The following is a 19,633-nucleotide window of genomic DNA, read 5'->3' as shown; positions in this document are numbered from 1 at the left end:
TGATACCACAATTTTAATTGACGATTTGATTGATCGCGATCTTGAACAAACTACAAATACTGTTTTTAATGACATCTTAAATTGGTTCTCCTCAAATGGTCTCTCACTCAATGCAGATAAAACTCATTATATGAGGTTCCATACATGGAAAAGTAATCTCGATGAAATTAACATAAAATGTAGAGATCAACCAATACAGAAAGTTGAAGTTACAAAATTCCTGGGTGCTTACATAGACAGCAAATGTAATTGTCAGTTCACATTCTTCTTCTATGTAAAAAATTTAGCTCGGCAACATTTGCATTACGGGTAATTTTTTCAGTGGCTGAAGTTGACACCATTAAGGTTGCCTACTTTGGCTACTTCCACTCATTGATGTCATATGCTATCATATTCTGGGGGAACCAACCACTTGCAAAAAAAGTTTTCACCATCCAAAAAAAAGCAATCAGAATAATGTGTGGGGTCCATCAAAGACACTCTTGCAGGCACTTGTTTCGGAAGATAGGTATCCTAACAACTGCCTCACAGTAAATTTTTTCCTTGCTGACCTTTGTGTGCAAAAATTATTCTATCTACCAAGACAACAGTAAATTCCATGGCTATAACACTAGAAACAAAAACAATCTACATTTCGAAATGAAACGTCTCACTCTGGTACAAAAAGGAGTTTACTACTTCAGCATTAAGCTGTTCAATGCTCTACCACTACATATAAAATGTGTTCATACAGAACTGCTAAAATTTAAACAAGTTCTCAAAGATTACCTGACAGAGAAATCTTTTTATACTGTGGATGAATATCTGAAAGAAAATGTATACCATCACTAAACTTATTGTGTCTAGAAGTAGTTCAATTGATTTTATAGTGCATTTGAGCATTAGCACATTTTTTGTAACAACAAATTGGCTGTACCTGTATTTACTCTTGTAGGCTTAATATCTGATTTAACTTTGTGCTCTTATCTTTAACCTTTATTTGAAACTCCTTTTTCTGTTAAATGGTTGTTATGTTATCTAGCTGACATTGTATCTATTACTGTATTTATAGTATGTCTTACTTAAACTACGTACAATTTGGCATTGAATTGCCCTTGTATTTATTGTAAGTTTAAATTGAAACCTGTACAATTTGACATGTTCCATATCCTTGTGATTGACTCATTAACTGGATCTACGGAACATGAAATAAATAAATAAATGCCTATTAGGCCTACTACAAGCAAAAAGCTTTATGTTAGGAAATAGTTTCACATTTCATTCATACACATCAGTTTCTCAAGCATGAGATCGAAAACTGGTATTATGAAATTTTTACATAAATTTGGAATAGTCTTATTCTTCCATAATTTGTGTGATGTCCCCGTTTCTTCTCCTTCCTTGTTCTAACAAACAATCTCGTCATCATCAATTCTGTAGCTATTCATGCCATTGTCAAAATTTATTTGCCGATTAACCTCACTAACCCTGCCAGAATCACAGGTTTAGTTATCCTGCTATTATTTTCTGGTTAGGCGATATTACGTGTTCGTACAACACGTTATCTGCATTACTTCCAAAATAGAACTTAAGCAGCTGCTAGCTGGTCCTTACTAGTATAGCGATCAGGCCAAAAATTTTGTCAAAATTTCATTTTCTTGGATACACCAAGAAGATAATACGTAATCTTTCTCACCTGTTATTCCTGTCAGTCGTTTATTCCCATTCTGGTAGTCTGAATCTATAGATTTTGTTAGTAATTATAACAACGCTGATCATTCGCAAACCCAACGAACCACACAATCAGACAGCGATTGGCATTCATCCGTTCAGCTTTACTTCGCTCAGCTCGTATAGAGCCATCCCCTTTTGTCTCCTGAAAGTTCATTTCTAGATGTGACGAGGATTCTCCTGACAGACATCACACATTAAAAAATCAACTTATGATTCATTCAGAAATCAACTTAAAATGTGTTCAAAAACCAACAGGGAAGCGTTTCAAAATCATATGAATAATCGATAGATAAACGTGCGCTGGATGCTAGGCGATTTGTGAAACAAGTTCTTTTCCTCAAGAATATGAATTTGGCGCCCCCTTTTACCAGTAGCATCTAGATGCTTACTGCGACTGCTTGCACAGCCAACAGCCACATTCCTGTAGCCAGAAGCGGGAGAATCTACAACTCAAATGCGACTCTACTGCGCATGTGCACGAGCCCACTCGTAACTCTAAAACGAATCCAATGTAAACAGTTGTGACTTCACGCTCATCGGAGGCAGTTTGTTGTTATGAAGCATTGCATAGTCTTCTTAAAGCCTTTGATACATTTTGCTGTTGGCAGACATTTGCACGAGCACTGTGTGTCGTCATCGTCATATTTGGCGCACATCCTTTGCAATTTAAGTTAGTTTTGTATTTTTTCTCTCATTTATGTTTTATTGTTGAAGTATTATTCTGCAGTAGCGGGATACAGTAATATCCTTTGTTAGAGTATCGGTTCTTACCAGTCAAAATTCAAAAAATTTAACTGAAAACTAAAACGATGAAAAATTCCCAGAATTCTAAAAAATTCCCAGGTTTTTCCCGGTTTTCTCCCGGATGACAAAATTCCCGGGTTTTTCCCGGATCTCCCGGTTGTCCCGTGGTGTATACACCCTGTATATATCATTCAATTACACTACCGACTGCACTACAAGATCAATGTGCATATGTGTCTCAACTGCAGTATATACAACACTGGGAAAACTTCAAAGCTGATTATCTCTGTAAATTTATGAAAAAACATTAAGAATAGTATTTCTTGACACTTTTTAACTGTGTTCCACACGCGTGTTTCACTATGGAACAGAAAGCAGCCTCAACGATTTTTATACTGCACATTAACAGCACGAAAATCAGAGCACAACGCTGCAGAGGCTGTGACTGTACACGATTTTTGAAATAAAAACTATGTAGCTAAAGTGTGATTACAAAAAACGTTGATGGCTGTTAATACATTTGAATATCTTAAAGTTTCATTTAACGTAACTTAGTAATAATATACCTAATACGTAAGTAGGACCTACTTCCAAGAGTATACACCAGTGTACGTGCGCAACGGCTTCTGACCAATCATTGTGTTTGTTTACATCAGGTTTATTCTTACGATGAACGGATTATAGTATTCTTTTTCATTGTGCCCACCTGCAACTCAGCACCTCCTCTACGTGCTGAGTAGCAATCTATTCTTTCCATACTGTTGTTATTCCATCCTGGACTTTCCACTGTTTGATTTATTAGTAGTAACAGCACTGAGGGCACATATTGTTCACCTAACCTCTCAATCATCATTGGTGGAAAAAAAGACACCAACCAAGATCTGCAACGAAGAGCCTCTAGCACTGGCTGCAGCTCCCAAAGCAAATGCACAAGTTACCTTCATGTTTAGGACGCAGTTAAGCTTCGGGAGATAAAAATCAGCATTCTTAGATGGAACTACAACAACAAGCACTATTAGGGGACAAGGTTCTAGAGCTGTTATCAATTATGACTATTCGAACTACTTTACAATTATCTCTCATTTGGTTTTTACTAATGATATGCTATTCACACCAATTTTGCACAAAATTGATGGATACACAGCATAAAATAAATATATGCAGAAGTGGTACTGCATATTAGTGGTGATGTCACAAATTTAAAAAAGTTCAAGATGTGCCATAAACTGTTACATGGGAAGATCTCATTAAAGGTTGTGCACTGCCAGAAAGAATATGTATGAGTACTGAAATGGGAATTTAAGACTTACACGAAACAACATAAAGTTCTAATTTTTATCATGATTAAGTATACATACGGGCTGCCTGTGTTCTGTATCTTAAGAACCCATCTTTTGTTCCATTTAAGTAGTACTGCACACTTTGTTTGAATCTAGAAACTCTAGGATCTGTAGTTGAACCAAAAATCTGAGCTGCAATTGTATCCAAGTTCTCAACTGATGGCAGTCCCTTTACATAGGTTGCAACTGTCTTCACTAAAGGATCAACAGGAATCTGGAATGAAAGTTACAGTTACTATTAATCAAGATGATCAAATATTTCACTCAGTCCAGTAAGTTTTAAAGAGAAGTATTGCTTAACACAGCAGATTTCAGAAGCAATTTCAACACCTTTCAAAAATCACATCTAAATAACTAGTACTGCTCCTTTGAGTTTGAACTACTTTCTTCAATCTCATCGCACATGTTCTCTCAACCGCTATATTAAAGATGCTGGCACTCTGTTACGTATCAACGTCACGTGTAACATCACTTTACATTACCTCTGTAACATTCATGCAGAATTTTCATTACAGCAATGCTGTAATTTTAATATTTCCAGCTGCTGCCATTCCAGAACTCACAGCACACTATTCAAAGAAATGCATTTTTTACATATTATTAACGGATGACCTTATCTTTGTTGATTATCAGAAGAAATAACTATTACAGATTTTCTGCTAGCTTTCTAACGTTAATTATTGAATACTGCTTATAAACTGCAACAAAATCACACCAAAACACATGACCACATAATGAAAAAGTTCAAAGGGAAAATGCTATTACTCCAAAGACTCTGCTGATCATAGGCAACCACAACAAGTTTTCGACAAAACATTCTGATGTACAGGTACATCTGGGAACAATGTATTTCCCACAAATGATTAATCAGAATAATTCAAAGTCTACAAGTATTTGTGTTTCACTGAATGTAGTTCAGCTACCATTCTTTATCAACTCAAATAATACATATTTTATTGAGATTAACAATCTGATATTTATAATGACCTAACAATTAGATATTTATAATGAACTATTTATATAGGCCAAGTATTTTATATTCTGGGCATCCACAGCTGTTGAAAAGCATGATGTTAAGAAGAATTCCACTGACAGCTGGTAAAATAATTGTTTTCTTGATACACGGGCTGTGAAACTGGCTGTACATCAATAAAACAACAATTTCACCAGGTGCCTACGGAATTCTTCTAAACACCATTTTTCCAGTGTCTTATTATGGAGATTAGCACATTTGTTTTTTAGTTTCACTTGCAATATAGTGAACACTTTTATAAGGAATTTTGGATAAGTTCTGCTACCATAATTCACTTTATTAACAGTTCTAGGAATCAATCATACAGACATGCAAACTTATAGATTCCACGTTCTTGGATTTCAAAGACATTAGACACAATATCACACTATGTAAACTTTCACAGCCAGTGTTGACTCAACTTAAAATTTCTGGGCTGAAAGGTTGTAGTTGATATATAAAATTATTCCCAGACATTTTGTTTCAGACTGCAGAAGACATCTTCCGAGAGAAACTGGCAGCTACTGTTGGCTTACCTCTGAAGATATCTGCTGCACTCTAAGACGAAACAGCAGGGAATAGTTTTATATATTTATGGCCTCTCCACCTTCAAGTTGTAACTCTACCATATCATACTGTCAGATGACAACAAAACATAAATATCTCCGTACGTGTGTTACTGATTCAAATAATTTTTCACAAACAGTACAGATTACAGTGAAGCTCCTTTAACTAATGTCTTGGGGCTTAAATATTTTTTCCTGGAATGGGTTTATCTCTAAATAGTTATTTACCTTACTTACAGTAGAAGGGTGCGCACAATGTAATTTCAAACTTTTTTAACATTACAAATATTCATTAGACACAAGCTATAGTGTGCTGGAAATTAAAGCGTAGCTTATCGTTAATTCAAAAGGTCTTTTTACTTTTATGCTGAATGTAAAATCACCATTTTGTCTTGTGATTTACACAGCGTATTCAAAACGAAGTCAACACAGTTTTTATTCAAGTGTTATATTATTTGACAAATCATACAGGGTAAACACGATAAAGGAAGGTAAAGAAAACTTCTTAAATAACATCTTTTGGTCTATGAAAAAACAAAAACAACAACATTAGTTTGTTTCTTCCTTTCAATAAAATGAAGTGACACGTGTTGTCACTTTAGCCGATTGATGCTGCAAGAACTGTCTGAACTAATGAAAAATAGCTCCTTATGGCATCTCGTCCCTTCAACACTACAGAAAACCATGTGAAGCTTCCTTTTCATATTTATCATCATCCTCACTGACAGCACCTGTAGATATTTACTTTATACTAGTTTATTCACAAGAGTATGTCACATTTCACTTACACTCAACTAGTGTGTGAAATGTCTCACTTCCAAAAACATCTGTAATTACTTTCCATTCTTCTTCACAGAAATCTGTCGAAAATGCAACTACTCGTGTAACAAAGCCAGAAATTGCAAAACAACTCACTGCTGTTTATCGAGTCATAGCACAGTGTTTAGCCTATAAAATGTTTGGGGATTTCATAGGGATGAACTAACAGGTTACGAAGGTTAGGTGGACGGCGGAAAGACACTCTTGGTGGAGTGGGGAGGATTTCATGAAGGATGGATCTCATTTCAGGGCAGGATTTGAGGAAGTCGTATCCCTGTTGGAGAGCCACATTCAGAGTCTGGTCCAGTCCCGGAAAGTATCCTGTCACAAGTGGGGCACTTTTGTGGTTCTTCTGTGGGGGATTCTGGGTTCGAGGGGATGAGGAGGTGGCCCCAAACCACCTTCCCTACCCTCTGGCTCCTATCCTTGTAACCGCCCCCGGTGTAAAACCTGTCCCATGCACCCTCCCACCACCACCTACTCCAGTCCTGTAACCCCGAAGGTGTACACGATCAAAGGCAGAGCCACGTGTGAAAGCACCCACGTGATTTACCAACTGACCTGCCTACAATGTGAAGCTTTCTATGTGGGAATGACCAGCAACAAACTGTCCATTCGCATGAATGGACACAGGCAGACAGTGTTTGTTGGTAATGAGGATCACCCTGTGGCTAAACATGCCTTGGTGCACGGCCAGCACATCTTGGCACAGTGTTACACCGTCCGGGTTATCTGGATACTTCCCACCAACACCAACCTATCCGAACTCCGGAGATGGGAACTTGCTCTTCAATATATCCTCTCTTCCCGTTACCCACCAGGCCTCAATCTCCGCTAATTTCAAGTTGCCGCCACTCATACCTCACCTGTCATTCATCATCATCTTTGCCTCTTCACTTCTGCCTCGACTGACATCTCTGCCCAAACTTTTTGTCTTTAAATATGTCTGCTTGTGAGATGTCTGCTTGTGTCTGTATATGTGTGGATGGATATGTGTGTGTGTGCGAGTGTATACCCGTCCTTTTTTCCCCCTAAGGTAAGTCTTTCCGCTCCCGGGATTGGAATGACTCCTTACCCTCTCCCCTAAAACCCACATCCTTTCGTCTTTCCCTCTCCTTCCCTCTTTCCTGATGAGGCAACAGTTTGTTGCGAAAGCTTGAATTTTGTGTGTGTGTTTGTGTTTGTTTGTGTGTCTATCGACCTGCCAGCGCTTTCGTTCGGTAAGTCACATCATCTTTGTTTTTAGATATATTTTTCCCATGTGGAATGTTTCCCTCTATTATATTGATATCAGTAATTTGAACCCAACAATCATGTTTGTTATTGTCACTGTTGCATTTCGAAATCTTTTCTGTCGTCTTATTTTCTCTTTCTGTTTTTGCCAGTAGCTTCACTTTGTATTCACCTTCTCCTTTTTACCGTTATCTGCTATACAATTTTATCCCGCCTATATATACTCAATAATACGTAACCCACTTCCAAACCATAACCAAAAAAAAATTTTTTTTTTGCCGCTTTCAACACTACCGCCACTATAAAATCCACCATTTCTAGTTCACAAACAGTTCCTTTCACCTTTTAAACAACCATTTCGGCTAGTTCTAATATCTTTCGCTTTATTTCGATTTCTGTTTTTCGCACATCACTGATAATTTTTATCCGCTTCCCACAGGTTTTAACGTCATTATTTCTTCGTCTGACAATTGTTAGCCTCATTTTCATAATCAGCCACCACAAAACCACTCCTTTTAATATATTACACGCAGTTTTTCGAAATTTTCCCGAATTTCTCCGTCCTTTAACGTGTTTTGGCGGCAACACAACCACCTAACCTTTGTGCACATCGTTGACTACCAACCCAAGTCCAACATAGCCCAGCTGTAACCAACACCTTCTCGCCTTTTTTCACACCATATCGCCAGTTACTTTCCAGTTCACCTTTATCTCTCCCCATATATTTTTCTTTTCATTTTCATTTCAGCCTCATTTTACACTTTCCACCCTCAAAACACCCGCACAACGACCCCATTAAGTTTTATTTACATTCCCTCCGCAAACATGCCTTCACCCTAGCCAGATTACGCTCCCATATTCTTTTTTCTCAGGCTTGTCTGACATTTGGCATTACCCCCAAAGGCCTCACACTCAAAGTTCCCATCTCTGGCTGCAACCCCTCTTTCCATCAGTCCCTATACCAGTTCCAAAACGAACAATCCATTGCCCTCACCCATCTAATCCTTCACCTACACATCAACTCAGCCAATGAACACACCCGTCAACTCCTATCCTTAATAAAAGTCCTTAATCTTTCCTCTCCCACATCCACACCGGCTGTTCAGAGCATCCTCCTACAGGCCAACCGTAAATTAGAACAGCATGCCACCCTCCACCTCAAAAAACTATCCAATCTCCTGGTTTCCCACCTCCGGAAAGGCAACTCACTCACCCTTCACAACCTTTCCAGCAAACCTCAACCTCCTCTCATTGCACACAAACCCAGTCTCTCCCATCTACTCAATCTCCCACTTCCAGCTCCACTCCCTCCAAAACCTCAAAATTCCAATCAACACAATCTGGAACCACAACACCCTAATTCAGTAGTTAACCTTTCCTCCAAACCTCTCTCCCAATCCGAAACCTCTGTCCTATCCAAAGGCCTCACCTTCAGCCCCACTCCCAAATTCAACCAAACAGCCCTCGTCAAAGATTTACTGTCCTACACTCGTACTCTCTGCTGGAAGTATCACTTTGCCACGAAGAAAAATGATCCTAATCCTACTCCTAATGATCCAACTCCCCAAGACACCATCCAAATTGAACCCTGCCTGGAACAGTTCCGTCCTCCATCGCAGCGGGACCCACCTCCTCTTACTCAAAATCACCCTCTCCAAACCTTCCAGGAATTTCTGACTTCCAGCCTTGCATCTCAATCCTTCTTAAAAAACCTTAATCCTACTCCCAACATCACCACTGCTGAAGCCCAGGCTATCCGTCATCTGAAGGCTGACCGATCCATCGTCATTCTTCCGGCGGACAAGGGTTCCACAACCGTGGTACTTGATCGTCGGGAGTATGTGGCTGAGGGACTGCGTCAGCTTTCAGACAACACCACATACAAAGTTTGCCAAGGTAACCCCATTCCCGATGTCCAGGCGGAGCTTCAAGGAATCCTCAGAACCTTAGGCCCCCTGCAAAACCTTTCACCTGACTCCATCAACCTCCTGACCCCACTGACACCCCGCACCCCTACCTTCTACCTCCTTCCTAAAATCCACAAACCCAATCATCCCGGCCGCCCCATTGTAGCTGGTTACCAAGCCCCCACAGAACATATCTCTGCCTACGTAGATCAACACCTTCAACCCATTACATGCAGTCTCCCATCCTTCATCAAAGACACCAAACACTTTCTCGAAATCCTGGAATCCTTACCCAATCTGTTACCCCCGGAAACCATCCTTGTAACCATTGATGCCACTTCCTTATACACAAATATCCCGCACGTCCAGGGCCTCGCTGCGATGGAGCATTTCCTTTCACGCCGATCACCTGCCACCCTACCTAAAACCTCTTTCCTCATCACCTTAGCCAGCTTCATCCTGACCCACAACTTCTTCACTTTTGAAGGCCAGACATACCAACAATTAAAGGGAACAGCCATGGGTACCAGGATGGCCCCCTCGTACGCCAACCTATTCATGGGTCGCTTAGAGGAAGCCTTCTTGGTTACCCAGGCCTGCCAACCCAAAGTTTGGTACAGATTTATTGATGACATCTTCATGATCTGGACTCACAGTGAAGAAGAACTCCAGAATTTCCTCTCCAACCTCAACTCCTTTGGTTCCATCAGATTCACCTGGTCCTACTCCAAATCCCATGCCACTTCCCTTGACATTGACCTCCACCTGTCCAATGGCCAGCTTCACACGTCCGTCCACATCAAACCCACCAACAAGCAACAGTACCTCCATTATGACAGCTGCCACCCATTCCACATCAAACGGTCCCTTCCCTACAGCCTAGGTCTTCGTGGCAAACGAATCTGCTCCAGCCCGGAATCCCTAAACCATTACACCCACAACCTGACAACAGCTTTCGCATCTCGCAACTACCCTCCCGACCTGGTACAGAAGCAAATAACCAGAGCCACCTCCTCATCCCCTCGAACCCAGAATCCCCCACAGAAGAACCACAAAAGTGCCCCACTTGTGACAGGATACTTTCCGGGACTGGACCAGACTCTGAATACGGCTCTCCAGCAGGGATACGACTTCCTCAAATCCTGCCCTGAAATGAGATCCATCCTTCATGAAATCCTCCCCACTCCACCAAGAGTGTCTTTCCGCCGTCCACCTAACCTTCGTATCCCATGAAATCCCCAAACCACCTTCCCTACCCTCTGGCTCCTATCCTTGTAACCGCCCCCGGTGTAAAACCTGTCCCATGCACCCTCCCACCACCAACTACTCCAGTCCTGTAACCCGGAAGGTGTACACGATCAAAGGCAGAGCCACGTGTGAAGCCCCCACGTGATTTACCAACTGACCTGCCTACACTGTGAAGCTTTCTATGTGGGAATGACCAGCAACAAACTGTCCATTCGCATGAATGGACACAGGCAGACAGTGTTTGTTGGTAATGAGGATCACCCTGTGGCTAAACATGCCTTGGTGCACGGCCAGCACATCTTGGCACAGTGTTACACCGTCCGGGTTATCTGGATACTTCCCACCAACACCAACCTATCCGAACTCTGGAGATGGGAACTTGCTCTTCAATATATCCTCTCTTCCCGTTACCCACCAGGCCTCAATCTCCGCTAATTTCAAGTTGCCGCCACTCATACCTCACCTGTCATTCAACATCATCTTTGCCTCTTCACTTCTGCCTCGACTGACATCTCTGCCCAAACTTTTTGTCTTTAAATATGTCTGCTTGTGAGACGTCTGCTTGTGTCTGTATATGTGTGGATGGATATGTGTGTGTGCGCGAGTGTATACCCGTCCTTTTTACCCCCTAAGGTAAGTCTTTCCGCTCCTGGGATTGGAATGACTCCTTACCCTCTCCCCTAAAACCCACATCCTTTCGTCTTTCCCTCTCCTTCCCTCTTTCCTGATGAGGCAACAGTTTGTTGCGAAAGCTTGAATTTTGTGTGTGTGTTTGTGTTTGTTTGTGTGTCTATCGACCTGCCAGCGCTTTCGTTCGATATATATATATATATATATATAAAAAAACAAAGATGACGTGACTTACCGAACGAAAGTGCTGGCAGGTCGATAGACACACAAACTAAAACACACACACACACACACACAAAATTCAAGCTTTCACAACAAACTGTTACCTCACCAGGAAAGAGGGAAGGAGAGGGAAAGACGAAACGATGTGGGTTTTAAGGGAGAGGGTAAGGAGTCATTCCAATCCCAGGAGCGGAAAGACTTACCTTAGGGGGAAAGAACGAAAGGTATACACTCGCACATATCCATCCACACATATACAGACACAAGCAGACATATTTAAAGACAAAGAGTTTGGGCAGAGATGTCAGTCGAGGCAGAAGTGAAGAGGCAAAGATGATGTTGAATGACAGGTTAGGTATGAGTGGTGGCAACTTGAAATTAGCGGAGATTGAGGCCTGGTGGGTAACGGGAAGAGAGGATATATTGAAGAGCAAGTTCCCATCTCCAGAGTTCGGATAGGTTGGTGTTGGTGGGAAGTATCCAGATAACCCGGACGGTGTAACACTGTGCCAAGATGTGCTGGCCGTGCACCAAGGCATGTTTAGCCACAGGGTGATCCTCATTACCAACAAACACTGTCTGCCTGTGTCCATTCATGCAAATGGACAGTTTGTTGCTGGTCATTCCCACATAGAATGCATCACAGTGTAGGCAGGTCAGTTGGTAAATCACGGGGGTGCTTTCACATGTGGCTCTGCCTTTGATCGTGTACACCTTCTGGGTTACAGGACTGGAGTAGGTGGTGGTGGGAGGGTGCATGGGACAGGTTTTACAAAAGGGGCGGTTACAAGGATAGGAGCCAGAGGGTAGGGAAGGTGGTTTGGGGATTTCATAGGGATGAACTAACAGGTTACGAAGGTTAGGTGGACGGCGGAAAGACACTCTTGGTGGAGTGGGGAGGATTTCATGAAGGATGGATCTCATTTCAGGGCAGGATTTGAGGAAGTCGTATCCCCACTGGAGAGCCACATTCAGAGTCTGGTCCAGTCCCGGAAAGTATCCTGTCACAAGTGGGGCACTTTTGTGGTTCTTCTGAGGGGGATTCCGGGTTTGTGGGGATGAGGAAGTGGCTCTGGTTATTTGCTTCTGTACCAGGTCGGGAGGGTAGTTGCGAGATGCGAAAGCTGTTGTCAGGTTGTTGGTGTAATGGTTCAGGGATTCCGGACTGGAGCAGATTCGTTTGCCACGAAGACCTAGGCTGTAGGGAAGGGACCGTTTGATGTGGAATGGGTGGCAGCTGTCATAATGGAGATACTGTTGCTTGTTGGTGGGTTTGATGTGGACGGACGTGTGAAGCTGGCCATTGGACAGGTGGAGGTCAATGTCAAGGGAAGTGGCATGGGATTTGGAGTAGGACCAGGTGAATCTGATGGAACCAAAGGAGTTGAGGTTGGAGAGGAAATTCTGGAGTTCTTCTTCACTGTGAGTCCAGATCATGAAGATGTCATCAATAAATCTGTACCAAACTTTGGGTTGGCAGGCCTGGGTAACCAAGCAAGCTTCCTCTAAGTGACCCATGAATAGGTTGGCGTACGAGGGGGCCATCCTGGTACCCATGGCTGTTCCCTTTAATTGTTGGTATGTCTGGCCTTCAAAAGTGAAGAAGTTGTGGGTCAGGATGAAGCTGGCTAAGGTGATGAGGAAAGAGGTTTTAGGTAGGGTGGCAGGTGATCGGCGTGAAAGGAAGTGCTCCATCGCAGCGAGGCCCTGGACGTGCGGAATATTTGTGTATAAGGAAGTGGCATCAATGATTATAAGGATGGTTTCCGGGGGTAACAGATTGGGTAAGGATTCCAGGCGTTCGAGAAAGTGGTTGGTGTCTTTGATGAAGGATGGGAGACTGCATGTAATGGGTTGAAGGTGTTGATCTACGTAGGCAGAGATATGTTCTGTGGGGGCTTGGTAACCAGCTACAATGGGGCGGCCGGGATGATTGGGTTTGTGGATTTTAGGAAGAAGGTAGAAGGTAGGGGTGCGGGGTGTCAGTGGGGTCAGGAGGTTGATGGAGTCAGGTGAAAGGTTTTGCAGGGGGCCTAAGGTTCTGAGGATTCCTTGAAGCTCCGCCTGGACATCGGGAATGGGGGGGGGGGGGGGTGTTTACCTTGGCAAACTTTGTATGTGGTGTTGTCTGAAAGCTGACGCAGTCCCTCAGCCACATGCTCCCGACGATCAAGTACCACGGTCGTGGAACCCTTGTCCGCCGGAAGAATGACGATGGATCGGTCAGCCTTCAGATGACGGATAGCCTGGGCTTCAGCAGTGGTGATGTTGGGAGTAGGATTCAGGTTTTTTAAGAAGGATTGAGATGCAAGGCTGGAAGTCAGAAATTCCTGGAAGGTTTGGAGATATATATATATATATATATATCTGTGTGTGTGTGTGTGTGTGTGTGTGTGTGTGGGCGCGCGCAAATCTGCAAACTTGCATGTACTACCAACTTATATTGATCTGTTGTATGAGAATTCACTTTCTGCTATTGTGTATGTTGGGATAAATGAAAGCTCAGTCACAACACACCAAAAGTGCCAAAAACAGTTCACATTTAGTCCTTAAAGGCACTGTAGGTGCTAAACAAGAAACAGCCCTATCTTTCAAAAGAGTTGAGTACATATACTGATTTTTGAATCACAGCATACTGCTGTGCCAAGATTAGAGATCTTGTTCTGAGAGTACCTCCATGGTAACTATACAGACACTACACATAACACATTAGACTGAGAGATATGACTCCATCTACGTACTTAAAGATTTCTTGACACCCTTCAGGCTCTCCAAATGATTCTCACAAATAAGAAATGTAATAAACCAGTTTAGCAATAGGTCTTAAAAAGATAATTCTATAGTATTGTTACCCATTTAGTAGTTCAGTGCAAAATACTAGAAACAATCAATATAGCATCTACGACCAGTAATGTGAGAGTACAGGCAGTGCAGCTACATATGACCTCATAGGAATGGTGCTGCCAGGAATAACTAGCATCAAAAAGTCATTCAACAAACCCCTGAAGCTTTCAAAACCTGTGAAAGACAGGGTGTTGAGTGTAAATTTCCTGACAAATAAATAAAAACAGTACAGAAGTGGCTTTCTGCTAGCACAAGAGGTTGACAGACAACAACTTGACTGACACCTCTCTTCTTCTTTAAGCATTGATTAACTTTATTCCTAGCTAAATATACAGTTTCAAGAAATGAAGTCAGTTACAGGTGCATACTAAGCAACACAACTTTTATCCGTATCTACCACATGTGACAAAATTCTTGCAAAATGAAGCACTGAAGTTTACAATCACATTTCCTGATGACACTTCTCCTCCAAACACCTAACTTTGGTAAGAATGTCATTTAAAATACAAATATTTAAATTGTCTGATACACAAGACTTTGTAGGACTGTTTTCAGTAAAATGTAGATGTATAGCTGCTATGAGGTATTTAACTGTGAGACTGCTGCAAAACTTGATCATACTTTTTTTCCCAAGCTAAAAATAATAAAAAAAACTACCTAATAAATTCTAAAGTGTGTCAGAACTGGTTATCATGTTTGCCAATATTATCAATATACAACAAAAAAGCATGGAATATTGTTTTTTCAACAATAACAAGAGAAAAGTCATTTAAGAAAGATGAAAATTTAGCTCAGTAAGCATATTTATCAACACTTCATGTATTAATATAGATATTCATACTTTGCTAACTACGAATTTTTGTTTTTCTCCCTCAATCTTAAAAATTTGTTTAAGATATTATTTTATTTTTTGTGCCATCACGTATTGCTATAAATTAACTAACTTCCAATCATTTTAGTCCAAACACAAGAACACTGTCTTAGTATTTCATTACAATTTACCTCTGGTAATATGCAGTACTTGTTATGTAGAACTATGTAGGATCAGACAGCCGTTTTAAGTATGGTTACATCAAGAAAGTAATCTTAAGATTATATTTCATTTTACTAAAATATTAACCCTTTTAGTGCCAAATACGATCTGATCGTGATCCAGATTTTCGGCGAAAAATGCCAGTAACGATCTGATCGTGATGCCCTTCTCATTCATTTTTTCCGCACTTGAAGGCAAAGTTGTTAGTATTTCCTAGCCAAGACGCAGAAGGAAGGTCGAAGGCACAGCATATCGATCTTCTTTTCGATTGTCAGTGCAATATTTCGAGTAAAACAAACTTCTCTGGTGGTGTTTATTTACCGACTATTTCGCGGCAGCATGGCGTCGTCAAGTAAGAAGTTGCGGTTCGATACAAGTGATTTAGACAATAATATGATAAGTAGTGGAAGTGAAGATGAATTTGCAGGATTTGCAGAAAGTGAATCGGATTATGAGATGTCAGGTGGAGAAGAGGACTCGTCATTTTCTTCTTCAAGTGACGATTGTGCGTCAGCAAATGACGACGACGATGACCAAACACAACTAAATTGCAGTGCAAATACTTTTGTTGAAGTAATGGATGAGGCATCAGATAATCCACCTCCTCCAAGCTTTGTGTATGCAGAAGTAACAGGCCCTAAACATATACCAGCAAATGCCACACCAATTGATTTTTTCAATTTGTTCTTCTCACTGCAGCTTTTTACGATTATGGTGACAGAGACTAACACATACGCTCGCCAGGTGATTCAGTCAACGCATTTATCGCCAAATTCGAGAATCAAACAGTGGCAACCAACAACTGTAGCAGAAATGAGGGCTTTTATAGCAGTAATTTTGAATATGGGACTGATTAAAAAACCAACGAATTTTAGTTATTGGTCAACTGATGCAAACCTGTTGACACCGTGGTTTTCGCAAATGTTTCCATGCAACAGGTTTCAGTTGTTGCGGTTTTTCCATTTTGTAGACAATTCGAAACTTCACCCTCCTGGTCACCCATTATATGATCCAACAGCCAAATTTCAAGTTTTGGTGGATATTGCCAACAATGTTTTCCGTCGCTACTACACTCCACACCAGCAACTGAGTGTCGATGAAAGTCTTGTTGGGACAAAGGCGCACTCACAGCTAATCCAGTACCTTCCCAATAAACATCATCACAGATGGGGAGTCAAATTTTGAATGCTGTGTGATTCAGTCGTAAATTACTGCCTAGGGTTTTATGCATACCGTGGTGCAAAAAGTGATGATGACAAAAACGAAATAAAAGAGAATGGCCTGGGATATGCAGTCGTCATGAAACTACTAGCTCTTGGGAGCTACATGCAAAAAGGTTACCATGTGTTTTGCGATAACTTTCTTACATCTATTCCTCTGGCAGAAAAGCTGTATTCAGTTAGCACTTATCTAACGGGAACAATTAGAAGAAACAGAAAATTCCTGCCACGTGGTCTTCTGTCAAATTATGCTGTAGGTCAGCTAAAGCTTTTCAAGAAATCTTTTATACTTCTCTGTGGCTTCAGACAGAAGAAATCACAGAGAAATCCAGTCCTCCTTGTGAGTACATCATCCTCCGCTACATCATCAGAAGAGACAATTCGCAATAGACAGTCGGTCAAGAAACCGGATGTTATTTTTTAATATAATAAGTATATGGGTGGCATTGACTCATCTGATATGATGGCATACTGCTATTTAGATGAGAGGAGGACTGTCAAGATGTGGAAGAAGGTAGTGTTCAGCATAATTGCCAGGATGTTGCTGAATGCATATGTTTTGTATAAGGAAAGCCTAAACCCCAGCGACAAACCACTGACACGGCTGAAGTTTAACAGCATAGTCATTTGCAAACTTTCTAAAAAGTGGTTTCAGGCAAGGACTGCAACCACAAGTGCAATAGATATAAATGTACCTGCTCCAACAGTATATGGTGTAGAGACTCTTCCAGGGAGAAAGGAACGCTACTGTAGTGTTTGTTCTACGAAGGATAAGAAGCGGCGTTCACGAACAGTATGTGTTTGTTGCAAGAAAGGACTGCATCCTTCATGTGTTGGTCAGCATGTGTGCAAGTAGTTGTCATAACTGCAACCCCACATTTGTCAGTGATTATGACTGAAGAACTGAGAACATGTTCAGAGCAAAACAATTTTTTTTGTAATGTTATGTTCTTTTTTCTTTAGTGAAATAAAAAAAAATTTGTATTCCTTTATGGTGTTTTTGTTAAGGAAACTACACAGAGATTCTATATATACCTGAAATTTTTGAATATATCATCATTTGATGGGTCTCAGAGTAAACTGAAATCAAAGTTTTAATTTTTTTCGATAAACCCCATCATGAAAATAATTTTTTTCTCTGAAAATATGTTCTTTGACAATGTGTATTGCACATATTACTGTAGCCAGCAGCATTCCCTAAAAATTAAAAAAAAAAATACATTCCTTTATGCATTAGTTTAGATTTTATTGCAAGTATGGCAGAGGTCTGCATTTTACTGTAAAATCGCATGGCACTTTTAACATGATGTTTTGAGAAAACGTCTGCCACTAAAAGGGTTAAAAATATAATAATGTTTTTTGAAATATGTTTCTTATTTTATGTTTTCCCAAGTGGAAAGATAGCCACCTTATATGTTTGTGTGGTGTAGACATGCGTGAGGGGTAGCTATGAGAGATGAGATGTGGAAAATGTTTTTAATGAGATTTGACAGGGGGAAAGGCAACTTAGTTCAGGTGATTTCCTGGGGCTTGTCCCATGTATGACCTGTGTTCATTTTTCGCCAAGGGGGAATATTCACTGTGACATTATAAGACTACTTCAGCAGCATAGTCAATGCAAAATTTTTGAAAGGAATTCTACCACGGTGTGTTGTCTTGTTTGCATTTAGTATTCCTATACTTTTTTGCAATAGTTTAGGTTCATATCTCAATGTCTCCCATTAATTTGTGTGTGTGTGTGTGTGTGTGTGTGTGTGTGTGTGTGTGTGTGTGTGTCAATATGGATTTCAATATTAATATAGAGACACTTTCTTCTTTTCATTGCTGTGCCACCCATGAGGGATGTATCGTGTATGATGCCTAGCCAAGAATATTTGCTTGATAATGTGGTAGCAGCAATCAAATTTGATGGGGGTGTTAACATGGTCTGTTCTTTCTAGTTTTGAGTTGCACTATCAGTTTTAACAGCAAAGTGAACACACGTATTTGAAAACATTTTCCACAGTTCCATGCTTCTCACACTACGAAATATGTCTGAAATTGCCTTTCTTCTGTATCAGCATACTAATACTTCTGTCTGGTAGTGAACATGTTGTTGACCTGTGATTCAAAAAAAGTAGGTAGATTTGCTGAAATGACCTGCTCAAAAACCCAAACTTAACCCCATTAAACATCTTTGGGATTAATCACAGCATAACTGTCAAGCCAGATCTGTTGCTCGAAAATCCTAGCAACAACTGTTCCCTATACTTCACAAAGAAAAGAAAGTCATTCCACTATTGCCGTACCCAAATTATTTGTAAAAGTCTTCTCCAGAGATTAAACACTGCAGTAATAAAACAAGACAATCCTACACAGAATTAGCTATTTGGCTGGCAATTTTGAATACTAGATGAGAGGCTTTCTACCACACAGTGTACATAACTTTATAATCATTTGATCCTAATGAAAAACAATAAATGAATATGTTGGTAACTACACTTATCAGGAGTAGCATTACTGCAAAAACATCTATAACCTATGCATTATACACACAAAATTTTAATCTTTTTATCATACTGCAATCATATCTTACCTTTCCCAAGCTTTGCACCAACCCTAGTCTATGGTAGAATTCTAATAGATCTTGTTCAGGCAACAAATAATTTCCCAGAAGAGCAGCCACAACACATAAACGATCAGAACTAAGACCCAAGCCTTTCGTGACTTCACTCAAAATGTATTCCTTGGTCTCCAGTGATCCCTATGAAATGAAATACACAGATGACAGATACAATGAAATTAACCATTCTTGTAGTCACTCTCAGTAGATGGAGGTATTTTTTGACAAATATTGCACATGACACTGAATAGATATCATAAATATGTAAAAAGTTAACAAATTATTCTTACTCCACAGTTCAACAACTATCAAAGATACACAGTATAGACATGCATGATCTATCCTCTGGGTCAATGCAGCACATAAAATTATTGCACAAGACATAAACTAATTTCAAAATTAGTACACTGCTATATTTTATTATTTCCTGTGTTGCTTCCACAGATTAAAATTACAATCTAGATTCTCATAACCTCTGGCTTTAACTTACCAGTTATTCT

The 19,633-nt window shown here is 40.5% G+C and overlaps 1 protein-coding gene across 2 annotated transcripts in view; it reads right to left on the bottom strand.

Moving 5' to 3' along the window:
- Positions 1-19,633, bottom strand: part of LOC126248241 (constitutive coactivator of PPAR-gamma-like protein 1 homolog) — a 240,238-nt gene that overhangs the window by 157,718 nt on the left and 62,887 nt on the right. For both annotated transcript variants that reach the window (XM_049949081.1, XM_049949080.1), the window contains exons 6-7: positions 19,107-19,274; positions 3,816-4,011 (exon numbers count right to left, since the gene is read on the bottom strand). In XM_049949081.1, the coding sequence (XP_049805038.1) occupies positions 3,816-4,011; positions 19,107-19,274 (364 nt within the window). The remainder of the gene's footprint in view (positions 1-3,815; positions 4,012-19,106; positions 19,275-19,633) is intronic.

The sequence above is a fragment of the Schistocerca nitens genome, chromosome 3 (genome assembly GCF_023898315.1).
Source record: "Schistocerca nitens isolate TAMUIC-IGC-003100 chromosome 3, iqSchNite1.1, whole genome shotgun sequence".
NCBI classification, from domain to species: Eukaryota; Metazoa; Arthropoda; class Insecta; order Orthoptera; family Acrididae; genus Schistocerca; species Schistocerca nitens.
Note: the sequence above shows the minus strand (reverse complement) of the source record. Positions and strands in the feature narration are given on the sequence as shown.